Source organism: Peromyscus eremicus, chromosome 20 (assembly GCF_949786415.1).
Source record: "Peromyscus eremicus chromosome 20, PerEre_H2_v1, whole genome shotgun sequence".
Taxonomy (NCBI): Eukaryota; Metazoa; Chordata; class Mammalia; order Rodentia; family Cricetidae; genus Peromyscus; species Peromyscus eremicus.
The window spans coordinates 42,706,142-42,720,200 of record NC_081436.1 but is presented as its reverse complement, the minus strand read 5'-3'; the positions used below and the strand labels follow the sequence as shown (position 1 = coordinate 42,720,200).

General features: G+C 40.1%; 1 protein-coding gene across 1 annotated transcript in view; it reads left to right on the top strand.

Annotated features, from left to right (window-relative positions):
• The first annotated feature begins 317 nt into the window (after positions 1-317).
• Fam91a1 (family with sequence similarity 91 member A1) overlaps positions 318-14,059 on the top strand; it is a 40,173-nt gene continuing 26,431 nt past the window's right edge. The window contains exons 1-8 of the mRNA XM_059248145.1: positions 318-499; positions 5,006-5,090; positions 7,106-7,257; positions 8,827-8,884; positions 9,500-9,567; positions 10,074-10,187; positions 11,370-11,460; positions 11,840-11,902. Of these exons, the coding sequence (XP_059104128.1) occupies positions 428-499; positions 5,006-5,090; positions 7,106-7,257; positions 8,827-8,884; positions 9,500-9,567; positions 10,074-10,187; positions 11,370-11,460; positions 11,840-11,902 (703 nt within the window). The 5' untranslated portion in view covers positions 318-427. The remainder of the gene's footprint in view (positions 500-5,005; positions 5,091-7,105; positions 7,258-8,826; positions 8,885-9,499; positions 9,568-10,073; positions 10,188-11,369; positions 11,461-11,839; positions 11,903-14,059) is intronic.

Sequence of the window (14,059 nt, the reverse complement as noted above, 5' to 3'; positions counted from 1 at the left end):
TGAGTCACACAGCGTCAGCGGCGCAGATCGCTGCGACTTTACCGCGGGCCGAGCCCCGGAACAGGAGCAGCTGGCGGGGACGCCTTCCTCGCGCCGCTCAACCACGTGCAGGGGGCGGGGCGGGCCCAGCCGGAGCTCCGCCCCCGCCCCTCGCTGGCGGGCGGAAGTGACGTCAGCGCGGAGCCATTTCCGGCAGGCCGAAACTAGGAAGAAACTTGGTGCTGCGGAGGGAGGGACGGGCCGTAGTCGCTGCCACCTTGCCCCGTGGCCGGCGCCGGGCGGAGCTGTGGAGGCCTGGCCATGGGGCGGCGCCGGGCTCGCGCGGCCTAGGCGTGCGGCCTCCCGCGGGCTCCGCTGACGGGCCGGGCGCGCGCGGGCGGGAGGCGGCGTGGCAGCCGCGGCCACGGCTGGCCTGGGCTCCGGCATCATGAACATCGACGTGGAGTTCCACATCCGACACAACTACCCCTGGAGCAAGTTGCCTGCTAACGTGAGACAGGTACGGCTCCGCTCCGCCCCGCCCCGCCGTCGCTTGCCCTGAGGACAGTCCGGGGCTCCGTCGCCAAGAAGGGTGGAGTGATGTCCCCCAGACTCGCCCGAATGCCTCGGCCTGCAGGCTCTGTAAGCCAGGGGCCTGCACTCCTGAGATCTAAAGTAAAGCCCCCGGGCTCTAAAATGTTAGGGTGCACACAATGCAGGGTGGCAGTTCAAACTCCTCTGGAGTGTATGTGGGAGGAAGGTGGCCCACAGTTGGGTGTGTAACTGAAAGCATTTAAATTGGACCGTGGAAGCTAAGGAACGAAGACCCTCCTCTCCCAGGGAGAGGGAAGAACAAGTCTCCACAGAGTAGTGAACGGTCATCAAAAGTTTGGAGATGTGTGTGTTTTGATGCATCTGGAAGCGTTTGTCGACGGTGTGAGTGTGGTAGCTGATAAGGCCGACAGGGTAGTCAGGATCTGATTTGCAAGGGTATGTGTGCTTTGTGTTGTCGGACTTTGTCCTTTAGACAGACAGGCTTTATAAGGATGTGTCAAGAGGATCATGACCTGAGATTTTTTAAATCTGATGCTTACGTTGAGTGGCAGATTTACTCGGTTGTTTAACAGGTATTGATCGAGCACCTACTGGAAGTTATACCTGGTTTGGGGTACAGATAGTTTGCAGCAGTCAGACAAAGAGCCTGCCTCCACAGGGTGTATATTTCAGTAAAGCTGGACAGTAAAACGGCCGGTGGTTCGAAGTCATAGGAAGGTGCTACATGGAAGGCACTGTCCTGGGCCGCTGTTTCTCTTTCAGTTCCATCGATTTCTGTTTTCCCTTGGTGATGGGCAGCGGGTGTAATTTTGGAAAGTATGGAATAGTGGAGGTAATGGTTTTATGATTATTTTGGTGAGTCCCAGTTCTAGGGAATGAGCTAATGGGTTCTGGTGAGCCATCACATGGCAAAGAACATACTTTTAAGATACCACAGCACTAGATAATGGCAAGGTTTCTGGGACAAAGGTCTCTAGGATGCCAAAGAGTCAGTTTCTGAAACTTGAAAAGAGAAGTCTAAACCTTTGGGAACAAGTTCAAGTTGAATGAGGGTTTGGCAGACAGTTTTCTTCTTTAGACAAATGTGTTCTGAGACATATCTGAAGACAACTAGAATAAATAGTCCTTTATTTCCATTTTTAAATAGATTATATCCAACTTAAATAACTGATTATAATTAGTATTGGCAAAAGCCTCCTCCAACCTAATTGTGATTATTAAATGTTATTATAGGACCGAGCTAAAACTTCAATCCAGATATAACCGGATGAGTTTTTGTGTGTGGAATCACCAAAAGTACCGTTGTTTTCTTTAGGCTGAGTGTGGCCTTTGTTTGTATGTTTGTCCTGCAGGCCTTCTCCAGCCTCACCATGGTTTCCTGGAGTCAAGGTCCACTTCAGATCACATCAGCTTTCTGTCTGGTTTCTTACAGGCCCTTCCCATCCTCTCTTCACACTACACTGGACTGAGGCGTCTAAGGCGAGCCCAGTCCTCTCACTGTCTGTTTTTTATCAGTTTCTTTTTGACACTCCCTCAGGCATTTCTTGGGAGGTTTCCTGGCCCCCTGATTCCAAAATAGTTCCCCTCAGCCATGTTGTCTTTGTGCTGTTCCTTCTCATCCGCCACAGTGGTCACCCCACCATGGTGCATGCTCTGGTCAGATTCTTCGTAAGGCTTTGCACCTAAGCATCTATGTGCATAGTTGGTTGTTAGTAGCTATTTGTCAGATGTATGAGGTCAGTTTGAAATGCTTCCTAAATGGCTATAAAAATCTCAAATGTACTAAAAATGGAGATTCCTTATTTTGTTTGGAAAGAATGTATATTTTGGTGTTATAAATGCTAAGTGTGTTGATGTGATGATTTCCAGTAAGTTTTGGTGGGCTTAATTTGGAAATGACTCATTTCCCAGTTCTGAAAGCTAGAGGAAGGAGACTCAGATTTAAAAAACAAAAACAAAAACAAAAACCCTTATAAGCCAGTTTTTTTTTTGTTTTCCAATGTGGATGAGATGAGGAAAAAACTTGTTTTATTTTATGGGTCACCCCAGACTTTAGAAGGCACATTAAAAAGTTCTAGATGGGCTGAGCATGTACAGAGAGCCTTGGGTTCTGTCACTAGTGCAGGAAAAAGCAATGTAAGTCAGGCCATTGTTTTCAGGGTTTTTCTGTAGTTAGCTGCAAGTATCAGGCGGTTCATTGTTTGACACATGTGTCGTTCCTTTATTTAAAGTGAATCCTATGATGGATCAGTTTTTAAAATGTACTTCTAACTATCATCTATCTGGTAGAGGAGTGTCTGTCTATCATCTTTCTGTCTGGTAGAGGAGTGTCTGTCTGTCTATCATCTGTCTGGTAGAGGAGTGCCTGTCTGTCATCTTATTTATCTGGTAGAGGAGTGTCTGTCTGTCTGTCATCTATCTTTCTGGTAGAGGAGTACCTGTTAGGATGTACTCATTGGGGTTTGTAGGAGCCTTGGTTGTAGGAAGCCTGCTTTAGGGTTCTCGGCTGCACAGGGCGTGCTCCGTAGCTTGTGTTCATTCTCACATCGCTGCTTCATTTGCTGTGGTTCCTCTTTTATGAAGCCCAGCTTCACCCGCCAAGCCCTCCCGTGTGCAGCCAAAGCTGTCGTAGTGAAATGACTGTTTGCCCTGGTCTGCCATCTAGGTCTGTAGTGGCAACAGTATTTGAAAATGATGGGAGATTTGGAGAAGGGTCGAGTCAAAGAGTTGCTGAATAGATATTTATGTATTTCTTGAGGGATGAATAGAACGTTCATCATGGTTAGGGATTTGTATGCATAACATATATTGACTGATGGAGCTGATCAGATGCTCCACACCTAGTGCTAGAGCTCACATGGCGATGGAGTTAGCATTCTTCAGTGACACCAATAAGTAATGATGGCTTAAAAGACTTTGAACCAGAAGACCAAAACCTCAAGTTTGGAACTTGCTGTGATTATAGCGGGATGGCATGCTTGTGTACAGTGTGTGTGGTATTTCTGAAAAAGAGACTCTGACTTGGCAGCAGAGCTACAGGAACCTTGGCAGATGGCTGTGCGTTCTGAACCTCTAAGTGAGCTTTGGTGATGTTACAGGTGGAAACAGCTGGAGTCCTTCCAGCTGTGATAAACTAATCTAATGCAGGAAGAAAGACATTCAAGTTTTCACATCATGTCACTGCAGCCTGACCAATTGCGGGACAGTTTAAAGTTAGGTGTTTCATTTATTCAATTGCAAAACATAGGTATATGAACATTTACTTTGACTTTTAAGAACCTATAAAAATAGAACCAACTGAGTCCTCTAATCATTTTGTCATTAAAGATGTCTAGTTTAGCTTTATAGTGTTCCAGGAAAAAAAAACTATACCTAGTAATTAGAAGTGAGAGAGCATTCATATACTAAATTAACTTTATGGTCACAGATGAATGTAATGCTGACTATAATTAAGCATATTTATTCTTTGCTTTCATAGTTCCAACTTTGAACTTAAAACACTATGTGCACAGCTAGAAAGTATTTTGTTTATTATGTATACTTCTGTACTTCTGTCTGTAGGATGTGTATTGCTGATTCAATGACCACTGACTGAAAATATTGCCAAAAAAAATGGTTTATCCCGAAGTGTACAGACTTTTTTTAACTTTTTTTAACCATTATTTTATAGATAATAGAGTCTGTCAACTTGTTAGAAGATGTTAGAAGTAATCTCAAAACAATTAAAAATATACAGGAAAATGTAGGGTGTATGCAGATTATATGTACATGTGATGCTATTTTATGTAAGGGACTGGAGCATGTCTAGGTTTTGGCATTCTGAGAGTTGTGGCACCAGTGCTGCGAGGTGCCAGTGAACAGCTGTATGTGAGAATGGCAGAATTTGTCTAGATGTTTTCTAAAGCAGGAGTAAGGGAATGGTGTTTTATAGAAGCCATTTTTAGCACATTTGAAATGTACATTCTGTGGAAATCTTCAACCTCCGGTAATCACAGCTCATTTCAAAATAACTGGATTGCCACTCTACCCTTCCTTAGTTGTGTATTCCTGAATTCACATAGGTGTGGGTGTGAGAAGCCCCTACTGTCCACTCACCCATCCATCCTCCATCTGTCCATCCCACTTAAGTCTGGGATATCCTGGAAGGAAATATTTGTTAACAGCCTTGCTAACAAGTAATGTTATGTTCTCATACTGCTTTTTTTATTTTATGTAACTATTTTGAGTAATTTAAGTAAATCATTCTGGAAAGGCACACTACAAAGAACATGTGGGATTTTGTTTTAATATCATAGTAGTACAGTTAACATAAGAAAACTGAAAAAAATACTCCGCATTCAATTCTAGGTGTTTGAGATGCCAAGGTCAAATTTAGGGGGCTCACATTTTTTGTTTGTTTTTAGTTTTATGGCAGACATAGTACTGTTGTTCATCTGCAAGCTATTTAATAGCCATGTGTAATTTCTTTTAGAGTCTTGGAAACTCACAGCGGGAGTATGAGAAACAGGTTGTTTTGTACAGTATCCGCAACCAGTTGCGCTACAGAAATAACCTAGGTAAGTGGAGACGCTCTTACACTGGGGTGGAGGTGACGCCGCTGCTGTTTTCACTTTCCAGATCTCTCCTGTGTTTTCAGTGTGTTCTCCATGTATGGACTGGGAGAACATTTGTACTGATTCATTCCACAGAATAACAATTCAGATTGTGGAGTTTTCTAATTGTCAGGAGAATTCCTTTTTGGAGTGTAATACCTTAGTCCAGTGTCGTCTTTGAGTGAGAGTGTACTGAAGGACTCAAGTTCTGTTTTATCACCAACTCTTTCCTGAGTTCTGTAGATGTAATGAAAACAATAAGAGCTGGAACAAGTCTTAAGTATAGTTAGTTCTGTAGGGTTTTTGTTTGTTTTGTTTTTCTCATTTAAAGTGTTTATTTATTTTTTGTCAAATTAGTTTGGTTACTTTCTGTCTTGATAGTATGTGTTACTTCTGTTTAAAGCATAATACTCTGCAGAGTTTCTATACAGACAAATTCCGTTGAAGTCAGAAGGCTTCTTGCATTTGAAAAACAGAACATGGGGACACAGGAGCTAGTTCAGTTTGTTAAAGTGCTTCCTATGTGGGGACCTGAGTTTGGTGTAGAGGTAGTAGCATGCTTCTATTTTTGCCCTGAGGAGACAGAGATAGGCAAATCCTGGTGGCTCCCTGGGTAGCTTGCCTATCCTAAGTGGTGAGCCCTAGGTCCCAGTGAGAAATCCTATCAGTAGGGTGTGGTAGTATTTTATTTGTGTTTTAATAAATAAAACTTGCCTGGAGATCAGAGGAATAGGAACAGCCATTATAAGTAAACAAAGAAGTCAGGCAATGATAGTACATGCCTTTAATCCTATCACTTGGCAGACAGGAATCTGTCTGGATCTCTGTGAGTTCAAGGCCACACTGGAAACAGAGCCAGGTGTGGTGGCACACGCCTTAAATACACTAGTTAACCATTGAGGTCTGGAGGTCTGTACAGACAGACAGGAAGTGACAGAGCTGTGCAGGAAGAGGAAGTGATGTAGCTGGACAGAGAGCAAATCATGGCAGAACAGCAAGGCATGTAGGTGTGGGTAGACAGGAAGTAGCTTGCGTTTGGAAGCTGCCAAGTTGGTGAGGTAAGGTTAGCTGTGGCTTTCCCTATTTCCTTGATCTCTCTCAGTCGTTCACCCCTATATCTGGCTCCATGTTTTTTATTTAATAAGACCATTTAGAAATTTATCTACAGTAGGGGGCCTATAGGATAGATTAGCTTTGTGGGTAAAGACAGTTGTTGCCAAACCTCACCATCTGAATTCGATCCCTAGGACCTACATGGTGGAAAGAGAGAACTAGCTCCCTCAAGTTACCCTTTGACTGCATTTGTGTGTGCACACACATACATAAGTTGAAAAAAATAAACACAGTGAACACTGCTGAGGACTGATACATGGGTTTGACCTCTGGCCTATGTGTGCAGTGCACACACGCACATACATACACACACATCCTTATATGCATGAGTGGACAGACAAATAAGGGGGCTTGGTGGTATGGGCCTGTAATTTCAGCTACTTTGGAGGCTGACATGGGAGAATTGCAAGTTCGAGGCTGCCTGGCCTCTAGTGAATTCAAAGCTAGTTTTGTACAGCTCAATAGTGGTGGATATATGCCCTGGTTTCAGTTCTCTCACACTCAAAACTAAAACAAAAAGCAAAATGCCTTTTAAAAATGGGCTTCATTGAAAACTGGTGTGTGATCTGGCTAGCCTGTGAAGTGATGTGCTCCAGGGTGTGAGACTTACAGCTGTGTCTGTTGGTTCTGTGTGTTTCTTGATTTGGTAAGAATTCTTTTCTCTACTTATATATCTTATTACGTTCAACTTACATTATGAAGACTGTCTAATTTTTTGTGTGATAAAATTGTTGCTTTGTTACAACAGTTTATTTGTTCTTGTCTAATTTGTATACTGTTTCAAAAGTTAAAAAATATGTGTTTCATAAATATATAGTGAAGCAGTAAGAAACCTGGGAAAAGTGGACATTTTCCTTTTCTTGCAGTTAAACATGTCAAGAAAGATGAACGCAAATACTATGAGGAGCTGCTGAAATACAGTCGCGATCATCTCATGCTGTACCCTTACCACTTATCTGACATTATGGTGAAGGGCCTGAGGATAACACCATTTTCATACTATACGGGGATCATGGAGGTTAGTTTCTAGTGTGAGTGACAGTTAACAGTGGGGTGGGACTCCGAGTCAGGGACACCTTACAGCGGACCACCCGCTTTCCTGCTCTCAGCTGTCATGGATGTTGTCTGTCCACTTGGCTGTGTATCAGGGATGACTGGTCACAAGGTGGCTGAGGCACACATGTGCACATGGTTGCCATTATTGATGCTTTTGTGTTGGAAAGGTAGCTGCTTGTATTCTGTGTTTTTGAAGGTGGTGTTTACCCTTTATGCAGTTATGACACTAATCAGTTATTTATACCAGCACTTGGTACAGTTATTGCTTGTAATCTATAAGATTGAAAATATGGGTTGCAGACTTGGATAGTAAGATCCGAGAAACTTAGTGTATTTAACTGTTCACCTTGTATAAAAAAAAATGGTGCAGACCCAGCATTATATATGTAATACATGTCAGGAAGGAGAGTTGTGTCCCTTGTTCTGGCTGTTAGTCTCTAATTATTAACTTTTAGCTGGTTTGTACTTGGTTCTTGTTGAATAACTTTATAGTAAATCTATACTTTTTTTAAAAAGTGAGATTTCTATAAAGATTGCCATATACAGCCAGGATTTATTCACTGTTCATATTTGAGTCCTGCTATTTTGGGCTCTCTAGACACTGGAAGAACAGCGCAGAGCGTATACTCAGAGAAGCCAAGTACCTGCAGTAGTGGGGAGGCTAGTGCCCTGGTGTGATGTGCCTGGTGCCCTTGACTCGAAGCTCCCTGCATTAGCTCTGTACGCCACTCCTCTGTGGCACTTTACAGTCTTGTGTTTCTCAGGTTCTCCATTTGGGGTTCTGATAGTCCCAGGAGCATGATGAAGAAGCATGGTGGTGTAACGAAGTGTTAACTGATCAGTTCCTTCCTCTTGTCTCTTTGGTTCTTTTTCTGGTATCCACCAGGTTTGGGAGTAGAACAGAGAGAATTTTTGTACATTTACCAGCTTTTATTTCAATTACATTCCATGCTCACTGTTCTCTGGATTTTTTTCTTAAATGATTGTCAAGTCTGGATTGAAAATGGGTCTTATCCAACAATAAATAGTTGGGTATTGTTGGGGAAGATTGGAGTTGAAAAAGCCAGATACTAAGTTTACCCTGATACTAATTGAGATAGGAGCAAAGACTTGGAGGTAATTATCGTCTGTGTTCGAAGTGTGTGTTTTAGATACATGTTGATAGAGTTGTCACGTTATTGGCCTTCTCTTGGGATAGGAATGTAGGCTCAGATTTGAAGTGTGGAAAAACTAGGACCCCGAGCTCTAATAGAGACCTCAGGGCAACTGTCTGGGACTCAGAGTGTTCTAAGAAACTCAGACCCAAAAGCCCAACCTTTATATACTGTGTTGAGGCCATGGACTTAGTACTACAGTGGTGCATGCGTGTTCTAGGGTGTCAACTGTGACCTACTGTTTCCTATAGTAATAATTGTTGTTCTATTTGGCTGTAGCAAAATATGTATGTGTGCATATATATATGCATACACACATACATACATATATTTAAGGAAAGTTCCGTTTCATATTTTATATTTTTTCTTTTTCAAAGGACATCATGAATAGTGAGAAAAGTTATGATTCATTGCCTAATTTTACTGCTGCTGACTGTGAGTATCCAGTTGCTAAGGAGTGTGTCTTTGTGTATGCGTATTGTTTATTAGGAAATAATAAAAATTGAGAGCAACATTAATAATGAGAATTTTATTTCATAATACAAATCAGATGTGAGATTTAGCCTAGTATCAATGGGAAGAGTATTTTGGAGTCAGAAATTTAGGACTAACTTTTATTCTAGAGAATGAATCTTGCAGTTATATGGGCTATGTGTCTGCTGATAGAAGGACAGCCTACACACTTATCTTACAGTAGCATGTGGAGTTCCACAAACGTGATCTGCTGGGTTTCACTATGCTTATTTTGTGAAATTTATATTTAACATGTGATGTAGTTCTGCACGTAAGAAGCTTCTGCTGAAAAGCAGAATTTTACTTCTTAAAACTGGGAGGACTTCTGCTTTTTCAACATGTCCTCATTAGCACTATCTAAAGTGGCCACTTTGCTCCCAAAGTTGAGGTTTCATCTATATTGCGTGGTGAATTATTTTTGACATTGATGGACCATGTCAGTCAGTTACTAAAAGACTATAAACTTGGAATGTTTTCTAATATCACTGAATATATACTCACATTTCAAGATGTATTAAAGGAAAGACTTACTTTCAGGTCTGCGGCTTCTTGGCATAGGAAGAAACCAGTACATTGACCTGATGAATCAGTGTAGATCTTCAAAGGTAAAGTCGTCTCTTTTGCTTTACAGCCTCCTTGTCAGAACTGGATTACAACCAGAGTATGGTTTCAAGTGGTAGAAATAATAGACTCTAACTTGAACCAGCTAACGTACAGATTATAGGAGCAGTGAACAGATCTTCAGTGTTCACCAGGTTATAGCTTAAGTGATTAATAAGTTACACTGTGTAACATTTATTTTTAGAAGTTAGTGTTTCTTTGCTTGTCTTTTTATTTGACCATTTTAGCCCCAGAATTCACTTACTAAGTGAAATAAGTTCACATTTTCAAATATGTTTTTAACTTTGGAGTTTCATTCCATTTGTTTCTGGATTGAGGTCTAGGTTTAAGTAATTTATTTTAAAATAAGAGTGATGCTACAGTATCTAGACTAGTTAGCATTTTAAACATGAAAATTTGAAAAGATTAGCCTGTTGTAATGTCTTATATGATGATAGAAGAAAGTGGTAATTTGGATTGGTTGCAAATCCTTAAACGTGTACTATTGCAGAAATTCTTCAGAAGGAAAACTGCCCGTGATCTTCTACCAATAAAGCCAGTGGAAATTGCCATCGAGGCATGGTGGGTGGTGCAGGCTGGATACATCACAGAAGATGACATCAAGGTAGTGATCCTTATAGACTAAAACCAGAAGACAAAAGAAAAGGTTAAAACCAGAATATTTATTTTTTAACTTATTTTATAATTTTTAATGACATTACATAATGTTTTAAAAACTAATATTTGAAGCTAATTCAAATGATCTTAATAGGTTAGATGGAGTTTGCAAAACCCTCTTTAATGGTGCAGGAGTCATGATTTGGTTCATGTACAGTAACCTGGGGTCTTAATTAATGATCTCTTTAATTAGTGGTCTCGTGTAAAGGGACATGATGTCACATCTAGCGGCCATAATAATATGGCTAACTTCTGAACACTTGACTTTGTGCACATGTGCTATACACTAGTGTAACTGTGTTCTTGTCTCCTTTAAGGCTCCTGACAACCTCAGGAGAAAGAATTGTTTGTACCCAGTTCACAGATGAGGAAAGAGAACACAAAGCAGTTAACTAAATGACTCAAGTTATAATGATAGGAGGGTCCAAGATTGACAGATACTCAGGCAGTTTCTTTGGAGTTTCTAGTGCAGTCACTGTTGAATTACACTGAATAGGGTAGGTGCCTTGTTGGCACCTTGTGTAATAGTATCAAGATCAAGAGCAGTGATACCCCACAAGTTGATCCAAGCTGTACATATTTTGAAAAGGATGCTGATTAAAGAAAGAATAGAGACCAAGGAATGTCTATGTGCGGTTGAAGGAATGTGTGTGACCTTTACACTTTTGTTTATTGATTTACGCTTGTCTGTGTACTTCTGGAGGGCATTTTAAAGTTGGAAGCTTCAGATGTGTTGCTTCACTGAAGCCCTTCCTAACATAGCTGTCATAACTTAACCAGTGTTGTTCATGGGGAGTTTTTCTTAGTGGACTTAGTGGTAAGGATTTGGATTCATGTATCTGATTCCATTTTAAAGAAAAAGAATAAACATTGGTGTCTGTCAGTGAGCATTTACTACTAACCAGCAAATGTTAGTACTTACGGTGATTTTGTTACCTAAACTCTTGGCACCTTAGTTTGGCAATTTAAGTGATGGTTATGTGCATAGTTTTATTGTTTAAATTCTAAGGTGATATTGTTCATTCCATACATGTAAACAGTCATGAGTTCCGATGTGAATACATCTTAGGAGGCTTACAAATTAGTTAATTAGGACAGAAGTTAATTGAAAATGTTTTCTTTTTCTTAGATATGCACTTTTCCTGAGAAAGGCGCTATTGATAAGATCATCGACTCAGGCCCTCAGCTCTCTGGATCACTCGATTACAATGTAGTACACAGTAAGTGCTTAGTAGGCATGGTCCCTGTCAACTCAGAAACAGTTGTTTGAAGCAGTTGAGAAGGAATACCAGTTACTGTACCAGCCCAAATCGAGTCTATTGCCTAAGTCATGTTACTTGAAATGTGATCTCAGGCTTTTATTTTCTGGTGTGGATGTAATTACAGGCCTACATTAATGAATGGTAAGAGATTTGGAGTTCAGAAAGTGTGTAAGAAATCAAGATTTAGAAAGTCTACTTAGTTTTCTCTTACACTATTTTCTTTTTCTTCATGTAGCATTCAGTTTAGGACATCACAGAAAGCCAGCAGTCAGGCTTGTAGGAAAAAAATGGTATTGTATAGTGTCCCATCTAAAATAAGGTGCTTTTGTTTTTGTAGGTTTGTATAACAAAGGCTTTATTTATCTGGATGTACCCATATCAGATGACAGTTGTATAGCTGGTAAGTCTGGGCTGACATTTAGCACTCTATTTTGAATGACTACTTGAAGTTAAATGGTATGTATCAGCCTAATACATTTAACACAAATCATTCTATAATCTTAGCTATTCATATTTTTAAAAGAACATTTTTATTTTTACATTTAACCCAATTTGGTTTTATTAAAATTTCTTATTTCATTTTTCATGTTATTTTGATATATATACTATATTAAAATAGTAGAACTTCAAGATAAATTTCCTATAATCCCAAATGAGATCACTGTTAAGTTTTAAATTTTGTAGAAGTACTGAACTTATAGTTAGATGTTTGTAATAAGTAGTTTTCTGATATCATTCAGCTATTGTCATTGTTTATGAGTTAAAAAAATCATACTGTAACAGTGTTTGTGAGAAAGAATATGAAGCATTAGATTCTGGAGAATGACTTGATATTGAGAAATAGATGGTAGTTTGGCTGATTCCAGAACTATTTTCTCTTGTCAGTGTTATCTTGACAGGTCATCAGGCTGTGGCACGTCTTGATCTTTGAGTTAGCATGTTATGAGATTCATCCCTAACCCAGTAATGTATTGTGGACCATACGCTTGTGTGAATTCTGTTTAAGCTTGGAAAGACAGTTAAAAAGGAAGTGAAACACTAACGTAGTTAATCTAGGCTTGAAGTTGACAATATAGCAAGTGGAATAATAGGTTTAGACTTGAAGCCTGTTAACAAGGAAATGAGTCCTTGGAGACAGAAGTGGTGGTAGTAGTTTCCTCACTGTTGGGAATGTGCAAGATTTATTCTAGTCCCTATTCTTATCTGTAAGCTGATCTGACTTGAGAGTCACTCAGAGATTAGGTTAGTGGATTGTTGATTTCAGTCTGTTTTAACTGCTGACGATCTGAACACTGACTTACATTAGTGTCTTTTTGTTTTGAGGTTCTAATGTAGCCCAGGTTAGTCTCGAACTTGTATGTAGCTGAGGCTGGCTTTGAGTTACTCATCCTCCTGCCTCCGTCTTGTGCATGCAACAACAGTGGACTTTCCAGTAGTTCTTTGGTTCATTGGAGAGAAGAGAGGAAGGGTGAATGGGTGGCTTCTTCGTTGTAGTCACAGTCTGCTGTTTCACTCAGTAGTTGGCAGTTAGATGGTGCAGACAGATGCTTGCCTTTATAGCTGCTTGTTAGCATCTCACCTTTATTGTCTGGTCCTTTATTTGAAATAACCCACAGGGGTGAAGTTGGCAGCATGGAGGCCATCAAATTCAGCATGAAACCCTTGCAGGCTATTTCAGAGGAGGCATCCACATGGTCCACAAAGATGTGAGTGCTGTGGATGGTGGACCAGTCATGTATGGAGGAATGAAAGCTCTTAGAGGGGTGATTGTGGATGGAGGACTCCAATGTTAACACAGTTACTCCGTCTTTAAAGAAATACTGTTTTATTCTCAGGGAATTCCATACAACATATTTGATCATATTCACCTCTCAACTCTTCCCAGATCACCTCCCCATCCCCGACTTCTTGCCTGTCTTTTTTTTTTTTTTTTTTTTTTTTAAAGAAGATACTGTCTTACAGCCGATGTCTTGGTTCTTTGGCTCTTACAGTCTCTTTTTCTACATGTGTATTTTAATGCTTCAGTGCCTGTATTTGTCTGTAATTCTTTTTAATAAAGCACTTAGAGAATATATTGAAGAATTACACACACACACACACACACACACACACAATAAAAAGTTCATAATAACTTGTCAAATCTGTAGTCTGTCTGGAGCATATTTTCATACTTGATATGAAATAATGCTTCCATTCTCTTTAGATGACCAGTATCTTAAAAACACATAACCCTGGATTCTGACCCATAGCTTAAGAAGCTGGAAATGTTATCATTTACACTAATTTCTACAGAGAAAATATTTTACTGTTTATAACCCTGGACTTTTAAATTATAACCTCTTTTTATGTTCAAGCTATCTGTATATTATTTCTCCTGTAGTTGTACATAAAATATTTTTACATTCAAAAAAGGAACAAATACTATAGAATTATATTATATGAAATATATAGAATATACACATTCATAGAGACAGAAAGATTAGATGTTATCTCAAGATAGAGAAGAAAGGAATTTAGAGCAATGATTTCCTAAGTACAGAATCTCTGTTTTATGTGA